The sequence below is a fragment of the Spermophilus citellus genome (genome assembly GCF_964194105.1).
Source record: "Spermophilus citellus genome assembly, chromosome: 2".
NCBI lineage: Eukaryota > Metazoa > Chordata > Mammalia > Rodentia > Sciuridae > Spermophilus > Spermophilus citellus.
Genome location: NC_138183.1, coordinates 173,783,423 through 173,807,062, shown reverse-complemented (window position 1 = coordinate 173,807,062; position 23,640 = coordinate 173,783,423). Strand labels below are relative to the sequence as shown.

At 32.6% G+C, this 23,640-nt stretch overlaps 1 protein-coding gene across 1 annotated transcript in view; it reads right to left on the bottom strand.

Annotated features, from left to right (window-relative positions):
• SESN3 (sestrin 3) overlaps window positions 1–23,640 on the bottom strand; it is a 72,606-nt gene that overhangs the window by 17,129 nt on the left and 31,837 nt on the right. The window contains exons 2-9 of the mRNA XM_081279317.1: window positions 20,582–20,647; window positions 17,638–17,835; window positions 15,860–16,042; window positions 11,904–12,140; window positions 10,395–10,569; window positions 4,170–4,288; window positions 3,200–3,390; window positions 407–551 (exon numbers count right to left, since the gene is read on the bottom strand). Coding sequence (XP_081135443.1) covers window positions 407–551; window positions 3,200–3,390; window positions 4,170–4,288; window positions 10,395–10,569; window positions 11,904–12,140; window positions 15,860–16,042; window positions 17,638–17,835; window positions 20,582–20,647 — 1,314 coding nt within the window. The remainder of the gene's footprint in view (window positions 1–406; window positions 552–3,199; window positions 3,391–4,169; window positions 4,289–10,394; window positions 10,570–11,903; window positions 12,141–15,859; window positions 16,043–17,637; window positions 17,836–20,581; window positions 20,648–23,640) is intronic.

Below are 23,640 nucleotides of genomic sequence, written 5' to 3'. Positions count from 1 at the left end.
CACCTCAATTTCGCTGGAAATTCCCAACAAGACAGCCTTCAGCTGTTTTAACTCGTCATTCTCCCGCACAGTGACGCGGCACACGGGGGTGATGCACTCCCTTCGCCGCCATCTTCCCTTCCTCAGTTTCTCATATTTTAAAGACATTAAAGACACTATTTGAAAGATACACTCTATCACAGACTGATGCTAAAATTTACTTTAGACACTATGATAGACAAAGCATCCAACTAAAATTTAGTTAATATTCAATAACTCTGAATTTAAAAACATAAAATGCTAGATAATTCCACTTCAATTTCAAAAGCACAAATTTATTAGTACAGCACTTGCGTCATTTTTCATAATCATTACTTATTATACTGAATATCTGTCTATGGTATAATGCTTTGTCATGAAACTTTACCTTTTCTGAGTGTTTGAACTGCCGCCAGTAACTATCATACATGCGCTTTGTAGTTCTCTCAGGATAGCAGGTTACTGTCTTAATGTAAACCTTCAGGCTTCGTTCAAGTAATTGGTTAACTTCTCCATAGTCATAATCATCATACCTATGAGCAACAGGACAACAGCTTTATTATGATACAATTAAAATTTTTAATTTCTAATGTTGTAGAAAGATTGTCTAATAACTATATACCACTAAGCTCATTAATTAATTAATTTAACAAATATTTGCCGAGTGACTTCTATATGCCCTGCACCTTTCTAGGTACTGGGGATTCGCTGATGAACATAGAAAAAAATCAATCCCTGATCTCATTGACTTTAAATTCTATATGGAGAAAAAAATTTAAAAGATAAAGCATGTAGTATACAGATGGTGATAACTGCTAGGCAGAGAAAATGAAATCTGTGGTCTAGGAGGAAAGAAGTTATGATTTTAAATAGGGTGGGCAGGATGGCTTCTCTGAGAGATTGACATTTGAACAAGTACCATAAGGTGAAGAAGGAACAAGCATAAAGGCCCTAAGGCTGGAATCAAGTGTTTCAAGGATGACAGAGTCATCATATATCTAATATGCTGCTAAACAATCAGATAAGTAATAATTGCAGACTGACCACGGGAAGTAGCTAGCAGAAGTTATTGGTAACCTCAATAAGCACAGTTTTGTAGGCATGGTAGGAGAAAAAGCCTAACTGTGTAAGTTCAAGAGAGAATGGGATATGAGAAAATGGTGACAGTAAATGCAATTTTTTTTCAAAGAAATCTGCTATGCATAGGAGTAGAAAAATGAGGTAGCAGCCAGAAGGAAAAGGAGGATGAAAGAATTTTCTTTAGTGATGGGAGAAATAATAGCATGTTCCATACTGCTGGAAAAGATACAGGAAAGTAAAGCTGACTATGTGGGAGAGAGGAGGGAGAAGTGAGGACAGAGATCTTCAGAAGTGAGAGGATGTGGGAGTTTGTGTCTAAGTGCACAGCAGCATAGACAGGCATCCACAGAAACAGAAGAGAGAGAGCAGAAAGAATAGGCACAGGCACTGATGGGAGGGGGTCTGTGGTCCTGGAAGCTTTTGCAATTTATCTCCTATATTTTTAAATCCAAAGTATTGCTTTAAATACATGATATCTTGATGATTTCATAAAAACTTTATTTAGTAGCATCCAATGGATTAAATATGATTACAACATTTGTTACTTATTGCCTTGTATACTATCAATATTTATTGGACTTAAATTTTATTAGTGTTTATTTTTCTTAACTATGTAACTATAATGTGTGTGTATGTATGTATGTTTTATATAACATCAGTAATCACTGGAGATAGAATTAAGACTAAATTTGAGAATCCTTCCTGGAAAATGGACTAGTTAAAAAAAAAGTATATTGTGCCCCTTTATATATTACATATGGTTTATATACACATATTATGTGTGTATATATATACATTATATACACTATATGTATATATATATACACTATACTCTTCCACATAATAGTGTACATTATATATACACTATAGTATATTTTTATGTGTGTGTATATATATATTTATATATATATATATATATATATGATATATGTTTAAACATACAATAATTCTTTGATAATTTATTGTTCAGGATAGTCAATGGACAAATAGCATAATTATTATACACCATCATAATGCAGGATGAGAATCCCTGCTCCAAAATGAGTGTGATCAGAAATGTTTCAGAGTTCTAAGTTTTTTAGATGTTGGTATACTTGCATAGACTTTATCAAACATTCCTAATCAGAAAATCTGAAATCTCAATTTCTCTAAAACCCCCCAAATTTTAATAAGATAAAAAGTTTAGGATTTTAAAGTATTTTGATGTCAAATTTTCAGATTTAGGATGCTCAACCTGTAGTGGTTTTCTTTTGTTTGTTTGTTTGTTTGTTTGTTTGTTTACATAGAATGTTTCATTATTAGTTGATTAATCGGGAAATTTTGTGATCCTTTAGCTAAAATTACAGAAAATACTCTGCTTAACAAATTGAATTCTAATTTCATTCCAAAAAGGCTTTCACATAATATATAAGAAAAGATACACTATACAGTCAAGTTAAATGTATTCATAACTGCAATTTTTTTTCTGTAAATCTATTCCATAAAAAGCCTTCCAAACTCAGCCCCAAAAAGCACTTCTCCAAAAAAGAGCTTTCTTGATTAGCCCATTCAATCTCCTTCCCGCATTTACTCACTATCATCTCAATGCTAATTTCCTAAACTTAGAAGCCTTAATTTATATTGACTGATATGTTTCATTTCAGTATTCTTATGTGAGCTTACATAAGCTTTATGAGGACAAAATCTATTCTAGTTTTGCTTATGCCCCAATTACCATTCCTTCAAAAATAAATTTAAAAAAAAACAATTTATTACAGTGATCTAAAGAGACACAATACACATTTTTTAAAAAAACTAATCTATTTTCCAGGAAGGATTCTCAACTTTAGTCTGATTCTATCCTATCCCAGTGATTACTGATGCTGTTTCTCCTTTCCTCAGTAAATTCTTCCTGCTGCCCTTATATGTACATCATTGTTAAGATTTGCAACACTTAAATGAAGAAAAATGCTCTTTATAAAACAGAATTTTTTTAAAATCAGAAGTTCACATATATTATTCTCTCCCCAGAATCCTATAATTACAAAGTGGGATATAAATAAGACTCATGTCAGAATTTTCACTTAAAAATAGTATAAAACTTTATGCACATAGAACATACCTGATTCCAAACATACAGTGAACATAGTTAAATAAAGCTCTGCGCAGTGTGGTTGTGTCAACATCCTCATGGGTGGCCATAGTGTTATAGGTGAGATTGTAGACCATTCTAAACTTCTCATCAAGAAGATGTCCAATGTCTGAATAAAGTCTGTTCACCAGGGAGAACCCATGATTTTCCCAGGTGTAGTCCTAAGTGAACAAAATGTATCCAATATGTTTTTATTGAATTAAACTACTGAAGCTAGTAAGTGAGCATACTTCTAATTCAGTTCTAGGTTTGCAGCTTCACTATGGCTTTAACAAGAATCCTTCACAACGGTTTGCAGATTGGAGTGCCAGAATGTTTGCCCAGTGTTTGTCATGTTTAGTAATGAACTCTGGCCACCTCTGATGATCAGGTACCATGCACACTATACCTGAATCTGAAAGGAACCTCGAAGATCTTGGAATATCCCTATGTCACCAAACTGTTACATGGACTGTTAGCATAGAAATCATCTAAAATAGGCATAAAAGAATCTGTGTAATTCAAACCTACACTCTCTTTAGGACTCGCCTAACTATAGTTGGCTACATTTTCAGGAGTGGGAGGGTGCCCTTAAGCCCATGCCTGCTGGTATATGATCTTATTACAAAATACCTTTTTACATATAAACATGACCATACCATTTGATTTCCTCCCTGCTTCCTTTAGAAAAACACATGAACAATGTACAACTACCATGTAATAATGAAAGTAACTAAATAAAGCAGATAGTTTCCTTTTGCCTTCTTAGGGGGAAATGCTAAAATAACTATTCACTTATTGGGATACCAAATTATATGAGACTGAAAAGGAGGATAAATGCCAAGATTTATAGATACTATCAAATGACCAATTTATTTTGAAGTCAATTTATTTATATTTCAACAGTTAATAGTTAAAATGGCAGTTAAAGTGGCTACTCTGAATTAAAGACATCTTATACCTGAGCTCGGAATGTTGGCAAATGTTCTTCTCCTCGTCTCGCAAAGTCTTCATACCCAAAACCAGGGTCTTCAATATATCGCGAGACATCAGATGTTACAATCATGTCATCTTCAAAATCTAGAGAAAATAATGAACAATCCAGTTCATAAGGATATTGAACCTGGATAAGATAATAAAACAGAACCCCATTTTCCACTACTTTTTAGCTTTATCATTAATTTATTAACAATAATTAATTAACATTAATTAATGATTAATTAATTAACATTAATTAATGTTGATTAATTAATTAACATTAATTAATTAACAATATTGACTATGTGGCTTAAATTCATATTCAAAACTTCAGCAGCAGATATTTTATATAATTTCATTTCTAAATTCTGGGAATTAAATTTAACTCTAGTTATCCAGGCAAAAAATTGACTAAATTTAAAAAGTCTAAACAATAGTAGCAAAAGACTAATACACTAATTTTACTAATTTAGAAATGGAAGATAGGATGGGCCTGTGAATATAAAGTTTAAACATCCTTTTGTTCTCTCCAGGTGATAAAGGGGATGTGACGAAGGAGAGGAGATGAAGGTACAAGACCATTTTAGATTTAAGATAAACTGTGCTTAAATTACATATTGTTTCATCTTGACCTATTCACAGTAAAAATCAGTTCAATAAAGTTTGTTTTTAGCTTACAATGTGGTATGTTATAAGGAAAAGGGTCAGGAAAGAAGCTCCAGGGAGGGGAGAGTGGACTTTTGAATGACACTATCATTCTTTTTATTCAACTGGGTGCTAAACAGGAGGGTTCAGTTTGTGAACATTCATTGAGCTTTACACGCAATGTGTGTTCATTTTTTCTGAGCACATGAAAATAAAAACATACACGTGAAGTAAATAACTTGCTTTAATAAGACTGTGAGTAGACTAGTACCAAACTGGCAGTCAGGAAGATAGACAATAATAACATTTTAAGACAGGTGACAACTACATAGTTGATGATATTAAAAATTTACCACTGGAAAAATTTAAATGTTCAATGCATATTAATTTAGCTTGAAGATAATCATCTTCTAATTCACTGGTTTTTTAAATATTTATTTTTCAGTTTTCGGTGGACACAACATCTTTATTTTATGTGGTCTGAGGATGGAACCCATCGCCCCACGCATGCCAGGCGAGCATGTTACCACTTGAGCCACATCCCCAGTTCCTAATTCACTGTTTTGTTTTTTTTTTTTACTTTAGTCTGTATTTTTAATTACTTTTTCCTGATTTCAACCATTAAAATGGAATGCATGAGCTTCATTTTCTTCTTTTTGCTCTAGAAAATAAGTATATATTTCCCAAAATTAAAGAAAAAAATAAGCTCCTATGTAAGCATATTTTCTTAACTAGTATTTTAATTAATATTAAATATTTTTCGTATTTAATAAATAATAAATTTTAAATACAGTTAATAAAAAGTTTTGAAGCATAGTAAAAACTATAATTCTTATCTAGTCAAAATTTGGGGAAGTTTAAAAAATAAGTGCAATTATAGTAATTCTTCTGAAACATTGTTAGACTAATGAATAGGACACTTCATTATGTTTAATATTTGCTATTTCACAACAATCCCAACAATAAGTATTCTTTCTTCCTAAGTTTTTTCCTTTCTTAAGGTTGCTGTCATAGAATTATTGGAGTTCTTTTTTTTTTTTTTTTTCCACTAAGGAATGAACCCAGGAGCTCTTTACCCCTCTGGGCTACATCCCCAGTCCTTTTCACTCTTTATTTTGAGATAAGGATTCACAAAGTTGCTGAGGCTTGGCCTTGACCTTGCAATTTTCCTGTCTCAGCCTCCCAAATTGCTGGGATTACAGGTGTGCACCACCACCATGCCCAGCCAGTGTGCTTCATAATAGTAGGAAAGGCTATTCAACTTTAGATATATCTTGTTAAAAAGGACTTGTAATCAGCACACTATGGTGACATGACCCCATCCATGTTTATAGCTAAGCTATGGAACCAACTTAGGTGTCTGCCTTTCAGCAGATAAATGGATTAAAACTTTTTTTTTTGGCATATATACACAATGGAGTATTGCTCAGTCATAAAGAAGAAGGACATTATGGCATTTGCTGGTGAATGGACGGAACTGGAGACTATCATGCTAAGTTAAATAAGCCAATCCCAAAAAACCAAAGGCCGAATGTTTCTCTGACATGTGGATACTAACACATGGGGGGCAGGGGGGGGGAATAGAAAATTACTGGATTAAACAAAGAGGAATGAAGAAAGGGGAATGATGAAAAGGAGGGGCCTGTGAATAGAAAAGACAGTAGAATGACTTGGACATAACTTTCCTCTGTTCACATATGAATACACAACCAGTATCAAACTCCACAATCATGTACAACTACAAGAATGAGAAGTTACACTCCATGTATGTATAATATGTCAAAATACAGTCTATGTCTGTAAATCTCAAAAGGACAAATAAAAAATTTAATCCCCAAAAATTCTCATTAAAATAAGAATTTTAAAACTTCTTTATTACACATAAAGAGAATAAACTTTGTTGAGTAATTACTAGAATGCCAGTTATTATGCTATACTCTTAATATCTATTTTTGCTTCATTAATACAAAAACAAATGTCAACTAAAGAAATGAATAAATTTATTCATAATAAACTTACTATAAGTTATTAATACTCCTGTCAATACTAAATGTCAGTGAGAAATTCAATGTGAATTAATATATGATGATGTGGAAAAGTAGTTTAATGTCTAAACATTAAACTACTTAAATTGACCTGAAGTTTTTAAGTGGCTTTCAATTCTCTAAAAAGAAATTCTAGGCTTATTCCTACCCCAAACCCATAACCACTTTGTATTCTCCTTGTGCTTCAGCACTCTGTTAAAATGAATAGAAACACTACCAATAGCATTTTCAATGCATTATCTCTTAATGTAAAAGTCTCTTATTTTTCCAAGTAAATTTCATAATTGCATTTTTTATTTCTATAAGGAATGACATTGGGATTTTAATTGGAATCACATTGAATCTGTATAGTGCTTTGGGTAGTATGGCCATTTTGACAGTATTAATTTTGGCTATCCAAAAGCATGGGAGATCTTTTCATCTTCTAAGGCCTTCTTCAATTTCTTTAGTGTTCTGTAGCTTTCATTGTAGAGATCTTTCACCTATTTTGTTGATTCCCAAGTATTTTTTTAAGGCTATTTTAAATGGGATTAGTTTTACTAATTTCTCTTTAGCAGATTCATCACTGGTTTATAGAAATGTATTTGATTTATGGGTACTGATTTTATATCCTGCTACTTTGCTGAATTAATTCTAGAAGTTTTCTGGTGGAGTTTTTTGGATCCTCTAAGTATAGAATCATGTCATTAGCAAATAATGATAGTTTCAGTTCTTTTTTTCCTATGTGTATCCCTTTAATTTCTTTCATCTGTCTAATTGCTCTGGCTAAAGTTTCAAGGACTATGTTGAATAGAAGTGGTGAAAGAGGGCATCCCTGTTTTGTTCCAGTTTATAGAGGGAATGCTTCCAATTTTTTGCCATTTAGAATGATGTTGGCCTTGGGTAAGCTCTAGTTATCTTAAAGAAGTTCTTAAAAACTAACGTCTGAAAGCAAACAGATATTACTAATCTTAATAAGAATGTTTACATTTTAAAATACTGGCTTATTAGAAGGTTCATCCCAGCTTCATTATTTTCCTTTGTCTCTGCTTGTTCTCCCTGGGTTTCTATAATCAACTTTGATTTTAGCCCTGAGTTACATGCTGATAATTTCCAAAAATTCTCATGAAGGTTGTAACCCTCTCCTCATCTCCTGTGCTATTTCAAGTGCAGTTTACAGATTGGTAGCACTGACATCACTCCCGGGCTTCATGGAAATGTGGTCTCTTGGGCCACCCAGACTGACTGAAAACATCTGCATCCCAAGGATACCCAGTGACTCTTGAGCACACTGCAGTTGAAGAAACACTGCTGGATGTCTCTAGAGTGGATGTTTTACAAACATGTCAGGTCAAAATGTCCAAACATGAAAGCTTACATGCTCAAGATTAGAAAGGCCATTATGATAAGGCTGATATCTACCTAACCAACTTCCTCTTCTTACTGCCTACCTCATGATTTATGTCCTAAAAATATAAAAGTACTGTTCCCATATGCTGCATCCTGTTTCCTTATCATCATGCCTTTCCTCAGGTCTGGATGTTATTGACCTCAGGAGTCCTCTTGTGCCCCTGCCACACTCAGCCACTGCTTGGCTTCCTCACACTCAACTCCCAAGACATTTAAGAGTCAAAAGAACTACTACTCTTTCTCCTCTAGGTTCCCATCAGTCCATGCTCTTTCCCTACCATGTTTGGGTTCATCGCTCTCTTCTATGCCCAGATTTTTCACTTTCTACTGTGTATTATAATTATTTCTCCTTTTCTCACTAGCATAAAAGTTCCCTGAGGCAGGAATCATGTCTTATTTAGTCTTAAAACCTTAGTTCCTACCATAGCACTGAGACTATGTTGGGTACTCAACAAATAAATATTAAACCAAAACAATAGGTTTCTTTTTTGGGGGATTTCCTGTTGAGTAAATGTCTGATTTACAGTTATAGTAGCCTTCAATGAAGTAAATGAATTAAAATGGCTATCCAATAGGGTAGATAAAAATCTTTCATGAAAAAAGATCATTAGTGTTTTGGGTTTTTTTTCAACACTAGGGAACGAATCCAGGAATACTCTACTCCTGAACTTTTTTTTTAGGGGTAATCATGAAAAGGGTTCTTGTTCTTTCTGTAAACTTTTCAAAGTTATAGATCAATGCATTTTTGGCAGTAAAAAGTTAAAGCCAAAACAATTCTCCAAAATTAAGATTGACAAGCCTAGCCTTAACACAGTAATTTCTATTTTAAAAAGAAATGTTATGAAGAATTATGACTTCTAAGAGTTTCAGCTTTGGGTTGAGAGTTTATGGTATTTTAATAAAATTTACTATGTGGTGTTCAATATCCTTTGGAGTTAAAATTGAAAAGTTTCCTTTCTATTTCAAAGTCTCATAGAGTATTAGAAAAAGTGCATTTTTAAGACAGGAATTCTAGCTTTCGATACAAAAATGAATATTTTTTCAATACAAAGTGCATTTTTAAGACAGGAATTCTAGCTTTCAATACAAAATGAATATTTTTTCAATACAAAGTTCATTTTTAAGACAGGAATTCTAGCTTTCAATACAAAATGAATTCTTCCAAATTCAATATAAGACAATGACCTAAAAAATACATTTTTAAAAAATTCCAAAGAATGCAAGTATAATGTAATTTTAGAACTAATCTGGAAAAGTAACTGAGAGAATGATCCTCCCCCACATATGCCACCCACAAAAATGGCAATGAATTTTTAAAACTTTACCTATTAAAACAGAATTTCACTTATTTTTTAAGTCACAAAAGTACAATGAATTAAATATTCCTATCTAACTTTATAAATGATTGGTTTGCTTTAAATAATATTTTATCCAAGATAGAATGCAGACAACAAGCCTAGAAGTTTGTCCCAACTGAATCTGAAATATAGTCCCAATACTTCATGGTAAGATTTTTGTTAAGGATGTATTACATTTACAAAGGTGATACCATAAGATTATAATGGAGCTGATTGCCTTTGATGTAGTTATGGCAATATTGGAGTGCACTTCTGACGTTTGTGGTGATGCTGATGTAAACAAATCCAGTGTACTGCCAGTCATATAAAAGTACAGCAAATACACAATTATGTATGGGTTATATACTACACTGTGTTTTTTGTTACTTTTGAGTATACTCCTACTTGTAAAAAGAGCTTACTACAAAACAGTATGCCATGTTATGCTGGTAGTAACCTCATACATCTCATGTTTACTGTTATGTCTTGTTTGCATTAAGAGGCCATCTCAAGGGTCTGACCTACACCACCTAGGTTTACGTAGGTATACTCTACAATGTTCCCTCAATGCATTTATCAGAACATATTGTCATTCTAAAGTGATACATAACTATACATTCAAAGATGCACCGCCTAAAAGGGCAAATAATAGGCAAAGTAGAAGAGCAAAACTAAATTAAAGGAAGATGGTAACAGTTATTTTTACATACTCATATGAAAAATACTAAAGATCATTCAGTAAGGTTCTACAAACAACTAAAAATAAAAGACAGTGGTGGTGGGGAGAAGCACCTGAATGAGGAAATGAATGAAAAGTATCTCCAGAGACCACAAAAAGACTTTCTTTCTTCTCCTTCTCAAATCGCGTGGTCATTTCTTCCTGAGATGCCTCTTCATCTTCCCTTTCTTCTTGAAGCCTTTTCATCCTTTCCATTAAGGCTTCTAGCTCACTTAGAGAATCCACAATCTGGAACCACATAAGATAATGTCAGATGCTATTAATATGAAAAATTTTTCTGGTAAACATCTTCATCTTCCAGTCACTCTATTATGTATAGTGGGTCAGGCACACTTATTAAGATTGTAGGAGAGATGTTTGTCAAATTATAAGTAATTACAATTAGATACATTTTTAAAAATGTGTCTAGAATTGGAAAATATGTAGTGACAGAATATAGATAAGTAGTTGCCAGGGGCTCAGAATTAGGGAAGGATGGGGCAGAGGAGAGAAATGGGATATGACTACTAATGATTATGGAATTACTTTTTTGTTCTAATTAGTTACACATGACAGCAGAATGCATTTTGATTTACTGTACATAAATGGAGCACAACTTTTCATTTCTCTGGCTGTACATGATGTAGAATCACACCATATGAGTAGCCATACATTTTCCTAGGGTAATGATGTTCATCTCATTCTACCATCTCTCCTGCCCCCATGACCCCTCCCCTTCCTTCCCTCCCCTGGAATTTCTTTTTTATGTTATAGTAATATTCTAAAATTTATTATGGTGATGGATGTACAACTCTGATCACACTAAGCACTACTGGATTACTTTAAATAGGTGAAATGGATGATATATGAATTATTTTTTATTAAAATTATTTTTAAAAAGTCATAAGTGAGTTTTTCACTAACTACAAAGAGAAACACATGACGGATTCAGTTAAAAAGTTTACAAGTACATATATACATGTGCATATAGATATATATTTTTAAATGTAGAATTACAGCATTTGGTATATATGAAATTATATTATAATTTATTGAAAAATGAGGCATCCTTAAATTTTCTACTTTCTGCTTTCATATATTTTCTGTTAACTGTTCCAGCATCTTATAGAAACAGATACATTGTTTTGAAATTGGGCATGTAAAGGATCTAAATTAAAAGCCTATGATTAGGGGCTGGGGTTGTGGCTCAGTGGTGGAGTGCTTGCCTAACATGTGTGAGGCACTGGGTTCAATCCTCAGCACCACATACAAATAAATAAATAAATAAATAAAATAAAGGTGATGTGTCCATCTATAACTAAAGATATTTTTTTAAAAAGCCTATAATCTCTAAAATCCATCAGTGTTTAGTTTTTATGATTTTTAATCTTATCTATTTGCTTTAAAAAGGCCTCTTGAAGACAAATCAGAACTTTAGGTATTAAAGTTTTATAGTAATAAAAATTATGCAAAAATATTTCAAGTATATGATATCCTATTTAGTCAGAAAATATCTCTAGACATTTTTAACATTAAAAAATTTAAAGCAAAAATGGTAAAGAAACATAATTAAGAAAACTAACCCCAAAGTTGTTGCCTGTAAGGGATGCGTTTTCTATGTTGTTGTCATTAGCAAGATCACAAACACAGAAATTGTTGACTGATATTAGCCTGAATCCATTGGAAATTTCTGGATCTCTTTCTGGATTGATGCCACTACCAAAAACAAAGCTTGCCAAAGCATGATAATGTGCCAATAGGACCACAGCATGTACCAGCTCAGGCAGAGACCAATTATTTTCTCCAGTTTTGACAAGTTTCTGAAATGAGAAAGCAAATCAGAGTAAATATGAAAATTATAGAATACTACAAAGCAATTTTAAAAAGCACAGAAAATCTAACAGGTTTCATATACCTATTTATAGTAATGTATTTAAAACTCAATTTAAAATTTTTCACAGGCTCTAGATTCTGCTTTGGTCAAACAATGTTACATTAATAACTTTCATACATAATAATATAATTATGTTATAGCTTCTTCTAAATGCCTTATTACATGATCCATCTACTGCTTCCAAAGCCTTTTATACCTTATGTTATTTTAATGAGATATTTCATGGAATCAAAGAACATTACAGTTAGAAGAAACTTTAAAGATCTTATAGCAAAACCATTCACTTTTTGAGGTTTTGGAAACTATATCCCACAAAATCACCTGAAAAATCCAACTTAGCAAGTCAGCTTTTAGATATCCTTTGGATACCCTCCAATAAAGATCCTATAGCCAATGATAGACTGTAGAATACTCCCTTACATTTGAATAAAAGCATATGCTTTTTTACTCAATGCTCCACCTGAATGATAAATTAAAGCCATTAGAAATAGTAATTCCTTCCCCCCCCCCATTTTCTCTAGGAGTGAATTCCATCAGTAAATCCACCAGGGATTCTTTCCCATCAGTTCACACATTCACTCACATGTATGCCTCCTCCCACCCCGTGTGTGTGTTTGTGTGTGGGAGGTGTGTGGGTTTCCTTTTCCTTCCTTTCACTTTCATTTGGCTCATTTCACTGCTAAATCAGAAAAAAAAAAAACTGCTTTCTTTTGCTTTGCTCTCTATTGTTCAACAAAATACACACCTACACACACACACACACACACACACACACACAATTTAATATATTAATAAAAGCTCAGGAAAAAGAAATGGAAAAGATCAGTTAAATTCTTAAAATTCTACCACACTAATAGAACTTTTACTTTTTTTATAGTCATGATTACAAGTTAAAACTATAAACATCTATTTCTATGCTTTTCAAATCTGATATTTTGACATGTTGACTTTTCATGGAGCTACAATGTCATATGAGTTTTTAAGTCTATGCCTACATGATACATGAAAACATATACATGACTATTTCTCCATTCCTGTACTATTAGTTAAATTGCTTCAATTTTTTGCTATAATAAATAGTTTCCTCATGCTACACTTTTGTTCATGTTTTGGAAACATTTCCTAATAGGATTTTTAGGATAAAGAGTATTAATATGTTTATGATATTTTTATAATACTGCCAAGAACTTTTGAAAATCACTGGTAGAATTTACAGTGCTTTGGCCAATCTTTGCAGGATTATCATTAAACCTGAAAATATAGCCAACATTCATCATCTGTAATTTCTCACTTCCTCACATTCATTTCTACTTTATAAATTCACTATAATCTGATTTTTTTCCAACAAACTTCTAAAATTACATTTACTAAAGTCATACATGATGACCTTTCAAATGGCCCAATCTGACTATTTCATTTTAGTCTGTGTCCTGTTTGGTCTTTGCAGAGTTTACTTTGTTCACTTCCTCCCTTCCTGAAATTCATCTCCTGACTACAATAATTATACCTTTTCTACGCTGAGATGGATCTTTCTCTCACTCACAGCCAGCCCTCATTGTTATTACTTGCCTTCAAAATGTTGGCTTGCCCTGGTCCATCCACAATCTTCTTTCCTTGTACAGTATCTTAAGACCTGAATGGACAGTTCATAACTATTGGATTTTACTTCTAATCCACCCTTTTTTATCTTGAACTATAGACCTGTATTTCCTTTACTAACTGGACATAACCTTGTGGGTGTTAATAATCTTCTCAGTCCTATAAATGCTCATTTCATGAACCTCAGAGTCATTTTCCTCCCCTACCCCCTTCCTCCATCTTCATATTCTGCCAGTTACCAGGTCTTGCTTATTTTCATGTAGAATAATTACTATAGTCTTGTTCCTTCTCTTTATCTTAACATGACTTTTTTTTTAAAAAAAGTCAGCTCTTAAGTATAGTACTGAGTAGTCAGCTTCTAGTCTGTTACCACTTGTAATTTACCTTCTACATCACCAAATAAGTTTATATTATAACTTGGAACAAATACCTTTAATGATCTCAATTGTCTAATACAGTGATCTCTTTTGATCATATACATTTCTGACAGTGACAATTAAAGGGTCCAACCCCTAATTTTATAAATATATACTTATAAATTATATTTTATTTAGAACAGATACATATATGCACTGTAATAATAGTACAAAATACACCAAGAAATCTTTTAAAGATAACAATATATGAACACACATATTTTCTAATGTTTTGAAGGACTGTCTCCCTACCCCATGAGGTACTGTAACATAACTTTGAAGACCATAACTTTCTGAGGATAAAAACATAAATTCTATAATAATATAGAATTTAATGGGTCATACAATATTATCCCAATTCTTCCCATTTCCCATCCCTTACCTTACATATATATCCCTATACTTCAATAACCTGAATGTATTAGCTATTCTTCTCACAAATCATACATGCATACTCTACTTGAAAACCTCCACTTTTTTGAGACCTAGCTCAAATGTCACCTATTTTAAGAAACATTCTGATCCTATTCTCTTTATCCATATATTTGAACATGATTTTGGTAAGATTACTGTCATTACCCTCTGACTCTTCTCCCCTGGGCTCCAAGCACATCCAGGGGCAAAGTCTTTATCTTCTTAGCCCTCCAAAGTATTTCACAAAGTAAGATATAACATAAGAACAATGGTTAATTAATTTCCTAATGTGCTATCAAATCAGAACATAAGCCTTAGGATAGCATTGTGTTCACAGATTCCCAGAAAGATCCTCAGAATCTAAGAGTATACAGATTGACATACGCTACATTTGGTTAAATAACTGGGCAAATAACCAATAAAAATATGGTTCAATAGGATAACAAAAAAAAGAACATTTTAATGCATTAGAAACAGGGGTTTAAATAACTAATGCTTCTACGGATAATAATTTAAATGACAGCTCCTATTTATTTAATAATTACCATGTACCAAGCAAAGTGCTAAATATACTGTATAATGACCTCACCCTGTTGGCCTTTGATGGAAACTCCTTTTGAAATTCAAGTGCTCTTATTCAATCACAACAACTCTATTTCTCATCTAGGCTCTAGTTTCTGGAGGCATTTAAGTATTCACATACCAGCTGGCAAATCATTTTTTATTTGCAAAATTATTTTTTGTGAATCTTAAAATGATGAAATGTTACTACTACTAGAAAGAATTTAGAATTATTTAATCTAGACCCCTCACATTACCAAAGGGGAGAACTGAGGTCTATAGAAATTGCTAAAGGGTATAAACTTGTGAATAACAAAGACCCTAGAACCCAGGCATCCTGTCATGATTCTATAGTTTCTTTGTTCTATCTACTGCTTGAAAATATAGCCAACTTTTCTCCTACTGCTCACCAAAGTTCTAGTACAAGCTAATTAGTCACTACTTAAGGAGGATAAGTATTCATTTGTACTTAAAGTAAACCCACTGACTTCCTAAATTTACCACTGCTTCACAGATTAATTTATTGGGTTTTTTTTTTCTTTTCAAGTTCCTAATATGCAAATGTTAAAATTAAGTCTTAAGAAAAAACTCAACCAAAAAATTAACTCAGAATCATTAGTAAACTTCCTTTTTATTTCAAAGAAATGCTCAGTACCTGAATGTGCTCTTTTGTGATCAGCCAGGGTCGGTGTGCTAGCAGCTTATTTATCTCATTAAGATTTTTCAGTCTTTGTGGTACATATTCCAAACCATTCAACCATTCAGCAATACCTCCAGTCTTTAAAAATTCATCCACATGCATGTTTATTAAGTAAGAACACTGATGTCTAGCTGCAGCCTAAAGCACAAAGAAAAGAATTTGATGTTAAAAAAAATCAAAATAGAGTCTCATTCAACTATTTATGAACAACTCAGATGGAGTTAATGGTTTTTATAGCTAACAACTCTTTTATTACAGAATCTTCTTTCAGAATGTTTATCATACTGCTGCAATAGATTCTTGAATCAATATATTAAGCTGATATGTACTTGTAAAAGCAAATAATTATCACATGAAGCCAATTACTTCTTCATCCAGAAGTTTATATTGATTAACCCAGAGCCCACTTTCTAGCTATTTTAAGGAAATACATACCCATTTCAGTATAAACATATACTGTATTCTTATTTAAAATAACACCATAACATTTTATTAACTTATATTCTAACAATTCAGAATTCATACTAATTGAGTACTTCTCTTATTCACTTTATGATAACTGTGAGCTAAGCGCAGTGGTGCATGCTTATAGTCCCAGCTATTTGGGAGTCTAAGGCAGGAGGACTGGTTGAACCAAGGAGTTTTGAAACTAGCCTAGATAAGACAGTGCTCAAGTCAGAAAACACACACACACACACACACACACACACACACACACACACACACACAGCTATAATATCAGTCACATCTATCTACACTGTCCTACTCAGATGACACTGAACTTGCTGATTGTTTCCTTTCTATGTAGTCAAAATCAGTCTCAGTGGCCAACAACTTAGTATAATTCATGTAAATCAGACTTTTGACTTCTCCTTGCCTTAGGGATACTTCTCAGTAAAATAGTATTTTTTTTAGTATTGTTTTTTTCTTTCCATTTTCTATGTCTGGGTTCTCTCTTAGTTTGTGAGTATTCTAAGTCTGCTTTTTCAGCCTTAATGTCACCAAAGCTGAAAAATTAAAATTATCATCTTAGTCAAGTTCATTATTCAATAAAACACAGAATTCTTTTTGTTATTGTTCAAAACTTCAGTGAGAATATAAAAAAAGATAATCAAATCACACTTGGTAAACACTAATCTACTAAATCCTGGCTAGCTCTGCTATTTCTGTCAGCCCAGCTGTTCCCCTAACCTCTCCAAACATATAAAACTTGCATCATGTTCTCCTTTTTCTCCATTAGCAGTCCAACTATAGCATTATTCTTTCTACTTTTCTCATGCTTACTGCTTGTTATCCAAATTTATAATTCTCCTCCATGACACCCATCACCTGCCAATAACATTAGCTAGTTAATTAGTGTATAACAAGAACGATAGAAGTGTCATCATTCATTTAAAAACAAAACTTATGAGATATTATTTTAGACCCTAGGAACATCTTGAACAATAAGAGATTAAATACGTAAAATGATTTTACTGAAAATTAAATGAAAAACATTCAATATATTAAGTGGCTTAAAGTACCCCAAATGTATCCAAAGGACTTGGTGTTCAGAAAGCAATAGGCATCTTCAATTTTTATGTCCATAAAGTTATACTTAGTTTTCTGCATATATATGATGTGTGTGCACTCATGCACATGTACACACAAACACAGATATGCTTTTAGAAGGTAGGAAGAAAAGGGGAAGATGTCACATGAAAATAGGAAAAACTAGGAAAATGGGCACTTACCATTATGGCGATGTAGTGCCTGTATGGTAGAGGAAGGGGACCATCCATGCGCAACATGTAAAACTGGCTCCGCAAGAAAGACTCCAGGTACTGAGTGTGTAAACTCATGACCTGAGTAATGTTGTCCAAACGACCAGATGTAGAATATTCTTCCACAAGAAAGTTTGTTCGTTCATCCACTGTGTTTGCTTGGACAACCTATAACAAAGAAAACCACAAAAGAGCTATTGTGATGTAAACATATCCTTGGTTTACATAAATTTTGCTACTATTGAAGCAAATGAATATTCATTTACTATTTGCAGACAGAGAAATTATGCAGTTGCTCATCATAGCATTTTTTAAAAAGTTCCATTCATTTTTGGCTCTGGTGCCACAATTTATTAAACAACAAATGTTAAATCATCAAACATTAAATATACAGCTATAAAATTGAAGAAAAAAAGCTTCCATCTGCTTTGCTAGGCGTATATTAGGCAGATTTTCAGAGCCCACTTGCCTGGCCATTGTCACACCAATTTGTGGTGAGGCAAAGGGAGCAGCATTTGACTACATAAATTTATAATTTAATCTCATCAGCTTGTGAAGACAATCACATTATTATTTTGTGTGTGTGTGTTTGGGGGTGGGTAACCAGGGATTAAACTCAGAGTTACTCAACCACTGAGACACATCCCCAGCTGTATTTTGCATTTATTTAGAGATAGGGTCTCACTGAATTGTTTAGTGCCTTGCTGTTGCTCAGGCTGGCTTTGTACTAGCAATCCTCCTGTCTCCACCCTCCGAGCAGCTGGGACCCTGCTTACTTTTAAACAAATAATTTTAAATCATTCTTTGCTTGTTTTTGTTATTTAACATCTAAAAAGTTTTCTGAAGTCTTTTACGGGGCATAGAAACATATGATAGTTTCTAGGAAAGTGTTAATAAAAAGTTAGTAAGGTCATAAGAATTCTCTTGTTGGTAGTTTGAGCCTAAAATTTTAATTACTAAAAACAAGTTAAGTTAGTAAAATGGACAGGCTTTATCTTAATGAATCCAAAGAGCTTTCTGAAAAGTAGATTACTTATATAGTTTTATATACAATAAGAGTTTGGGCATTACACCAAGAACTGGCTCTGAAGGCATGAATAGCTTATTAATACCTTGTGGAAAGATGACTCATTCTCAGAACTGATGAACATATAATGCATAATTCTAGTATTGGTTCATTGTTTATATGTATTTAGAATTACAGTTCTAGACTTTTTCTAGACTTAAGATGAATATGTTTCTTATTTTAGAGATAAGGAAACAGAGTCTAGATGAAATTCAAGTTCATGCACCTAGTTAATAGCAAAATCTGGTTTGGAATCTAGATCTCCTAGAGATCAAAGTAATAGTCTTTTCAAAGATTCACACTGTTATCAAGAAACTCTGCTTACTCTTCAGTGCTAGCTTCACATAATTTTTTTCTGAAAAATAAGAACAAATTATACAGAGGTACTAATGACTGAGGGAAATTAAAAATCAAAGGACTATGTTTGAAAAATACTAATTTACTATGTTAAAAAAAAAAAGGCAGTTTCACTGAAGCTCAGTTAACCTTCAACTGCCCACTTTCTCCTACTCTGTCAACTATAGGAATCAAGATGATAGTTAAAAATATAAAAAGATCTAGATGAACCATACATAGTTAGGGATAGAATATTTGTTGTTTTTTAATTTGCTTTTTCCAGCAGACATTTCTTAAGTCTAACTGGATGCCTAAGATACATTAATAAATTGATGTGATGCAATAGATCCTGAAAAACCAGAATAGCTTCAAATATATACTGTGAAAATGTGCTTTGGAAGCATTTTATATGTATTAAGCAATCTCTGGACATGAGGAAAACAGGAATACACATGGCAGCCTGGCCAATCTAGGTGGTGGCCAGCCTATAGACAAGGCTGGCCACCACCTAGATTGGCTATTGTCACCAAGCTCTGGAAAGTTTACTGTTACTTTAAATTTTCATTCAATGAGAAGGTCACTAAAAATGTGAGATGAAGATAAAGAACTGCTGACTCTGGCAATGATCTGGTTTTATTTTAATTCTATTAGTCTCTTTAAAACAATGTCTGGCATATAATAGGTACTCGTTATTTGTTGACTAATTTCAGAACAATAAAGGAATAATCCTATTGCTTTAAGATAAAATATGTCTATGCAAATAGTAAACAGTGAACCTGAATATATGATAACTATATTTGGTATGCATGAATAACTCCTTAAAGCAGAGAAAAACTCCTTTATCAATGATTTAAACTGTTCTTAGCCTAAGTATATCTAAGAGTGATCTAGGAATCTAGAGAGTCCTGCAGATGGTTGTTATTTTTAAGAGATCAATACCAACAAAATAGGCACCGACTTTGTATTGATTGTAATCTCCTTTATATCATTTTAACCCTCTTCCTTGCATTTACCATCTTGACTCCCCACCCTCACTAAAGGTACACAATTGTTTGGAGATCCTGTGACATGTTTTCCAATCAAAGAACAAAATGTATCTTATTTTAGATTTTTAGTTAGGAAACTCATTTTTTCATTTCAAAATATCTTTTCTAAACGTTATTTCACAGTGAGTATAGTTTACATCAAACAATAAACTTTTTAAAACCAAAAACCTTCAATTTAGTATTAAATTTTATTATTCTTAGCTACATATTTTATTTGATTCTATATATCAAATAAAATATTGTTAATTTTTTTTGTCTTTTTAACTTTTCAGTACTCCCTAACTTTAATAAGTCACACTTAGATTTCTAAGTGAAGTTGAAAAGAACATCACTGTGGTTTTCTGACATAGGAATAAAAAGCTCAAGAGTGAAACACATTATTATCTCCATATTGAGAAGAGATATTCTTTGATAAAATGAAGTTATTTTAAATGACATTTCATGAATTTTAAACAGATAAACTTACTTCTTTCTCTGGAATAAAGGCACTTGGTCCTCTTGACAAGGGTTGAGATACTCTTATTCTTTTATCCTATAAGAAAAGTTTAATGTATTAATATTGACTTTTTCTAAGAAATGTTAAGTTGATACATATTTATTCTTAAGGTATTAAAATAAATAAATAAACAATAGAATAATGTGGAATCAGAATAAGTTTTTGGTCCCGATTAAGAAAATCCAGAGAGACATTATGTGGATAAGGTAATAGGACCACAGTGCTGGGTGCATGGTAAGGCTCAGCAAAATATCATTTACCCCAGTCATATTCTACATCCATATATTTTTAGCCCATATTTTACATCACTGAAAATTCATTAACCTCCATAATAAAATCGTATCTGATAGTATCCCAGTACAAGAGTATTCTGTTAGATATTAATCTGAAAGCTGAAGAACATGTTTAAACTCAGAGGATTGCTAGCAAATTGACAAAGCAATCACCTGACTTATGGGTTTTTTTTCTGAATAAGATATCAAGGAACATATCAATATAAATTTATTGAACTTTAAGAAAAAATGTAAAACTTGGGTGAAGCAGAGATTAACTGGATTTAAGAAATGAAGAATACTATAATTCTTACTGTTCTACTTGCTTGTCAATTGTCAAATGTCTAAGTGGTAGATTTTTTTTAAGTTTTAAATTTTTTTTAAAGTTTAAATTTGACAATGTTTTGGTGTCCTCATTTAAATTATATACAAAATATGTAATTATATGCAAGCCATGAAAATTCCAATCAAAGAATTGCTTCCTTTTCCACAGGCATGTTTTAAAGAAGGGATAGTCTGAGGAAGCCTATGATATTTTTAATTCCTTCTTAGCCAGGTGAAGAAAGAGGGGTAAATGACTATTTAATTATTAAAATAAACCTCATCAAATCGTATATTTATTTTTATGTGGTGCTGAAAATGAAACCCAGTGCCTCACTCATGCCAGGCAAGCACTCTACCACTAAGCCACAATCCCCAACCCAACCACTTAATTTTTTTTTTTTAGTTGTGAATGGACATGATACCTTTATTTTTATTTATTTTTATGTGGTGCTGAGGATCAAACCCAGTGCCTTATACGTGCTGGGCAAGCACTCTATCACTGAGCCACAGCCACAGCCCCCTAACCACTTAATTTTTTAACAATAAAATATCCTAAGGTTTTGAAAAAGAAGTCCTACAAAGCTAAGAACTATGCCATGGTTTATAAAGATAATAAAGACTGAGTGGGTTTGTATTTGGGGTAAAAACGGGAGTTCATAACCCACGTGAATCAAATGTATGAAAGATGATATGACATGAGCTTTGTAATGTTTGAACAACCAATAAAAAAAAAAAAAAGACTGAGTGGGAAAAACTGAGGAATAACGGAGCACATATCTATTAGAAAATAGTGTATAAAGCTTCAGATATCACCAAATCCTCCCAAGGAAACTTCTAAGCTGAAAATAACTCAGATATTTCCTTATCTGAAAATGCAGTATCTCTTTCACTTGAACTGGTCTCCCAGCCACATCTGACCAGAGCAAGATCCCTACCAGTCAAAATAGAAGCTGATCTGCAGCCCATGGAACCTTGATGTAAAAGTTCTGCCTAGAGTTGACAGTACTTAGCAGAATAATTTTCCTCTTAGGACTATGTACTAGAGTTATGTGAAAGCAATGTCATCTTACAGAAGAGAAACAAAATAGTACTCAGAATAAGAGGCAGAGAGGAATAAATGAAAAACACCAGGCAGGTATCAAGAGATACCTGCTTCTAAGGAGGGAAAAGCACCAGTTTCTATGGGTTCCTAGAAAAAGTAAAACTTAGTCATGTTCATTTATATTCATGCTTCCTTTTCTACTGGTAGGTAACTTAAGTCTTTTTTGTTCCTTACAAATCAAAGAGACTACCAAAGACCGAGTAGTTATTTAAACACCGAAAATCCCTTACAGCAGTTACAAAACAAACTAACAAAGTAAGACATTCAATAATTTTTTTGAGAGTGATAGACTTTGAGGATATTTGGTAAGGAGGAAATACATGGTCCCATTCCTCATGAGTTTAGCACATACTCTTCATATATTTTCAGGGTTCAACTGAAATAAATAAATAGATTACATAATGACAACCTTAAATGGCTTATGTTTTAGAAAAAAATATGGCATCTAGATTATAAAGTGATGATAATAAGTCTCAATTTACTGGTCAAGCATGCTAGAGGTCTATATGTAAAATGGATTCAGAATTTCCAGTATTGGCACTTCTTGTCTAAGTAACCATAATATAGATTGATTGAGAAAAAGAACTTATAAGAGGATAATAGATTTCTTTTCTTTGCTTCCCTATAGAAAATAAAATTTCAGAAATTCTCTACTACTATGTGAAAAGCAATTTCCTGGGCATATTTTATGGTGTTTAAAATTGTTTCTTTAGAAAGATTCCCAGAAGCAGATTTAACTAGGATTTAAGTTGTAAGTATCTTTAACCTTCTTGTTGTTTATTGCCAATGTACTAACAAAAATGTTTTAACAATTTTGTTTTCATCGGTTCTCTTCACTACTAATTTCAAAAGTGTGATTGAGAACTTTTATTACATGTTGATTTGTAGTAAAAAATTCTTAAGCAGAGATGTGATTTAGATTTGTGTTTTTAGTAATACAATTCTAGGGGTGAGGTAGTACATGGGCCACAGACCAAAAAACCAGCTGGGAAGCTATGGTAACAGTCCAGGAGGAAAACTATGCAGAATGACCTAAGAGAATTGTTTACTCATTGACTAGAAAATTAATTTTAAAGTTTTTCATCATGTATGGTTCCTTAATTGTATTTTTCAATGGCATCAATTTTAAAATAATCAGCCTGGTTTTTACATCTGTACATGATGGATGACTATTTTGTATATTCATAATGATGAAAAACATTTTTTAAATATGATCAAAGCAATTCATAAATTCTACTCTCAACTCATTGTACTTTGAAAAGAAATTTTGCCAACCTCTATTTGTGTATGTTTTTAACATTCATTAGGTTCAAACACAAAAGAAATATACA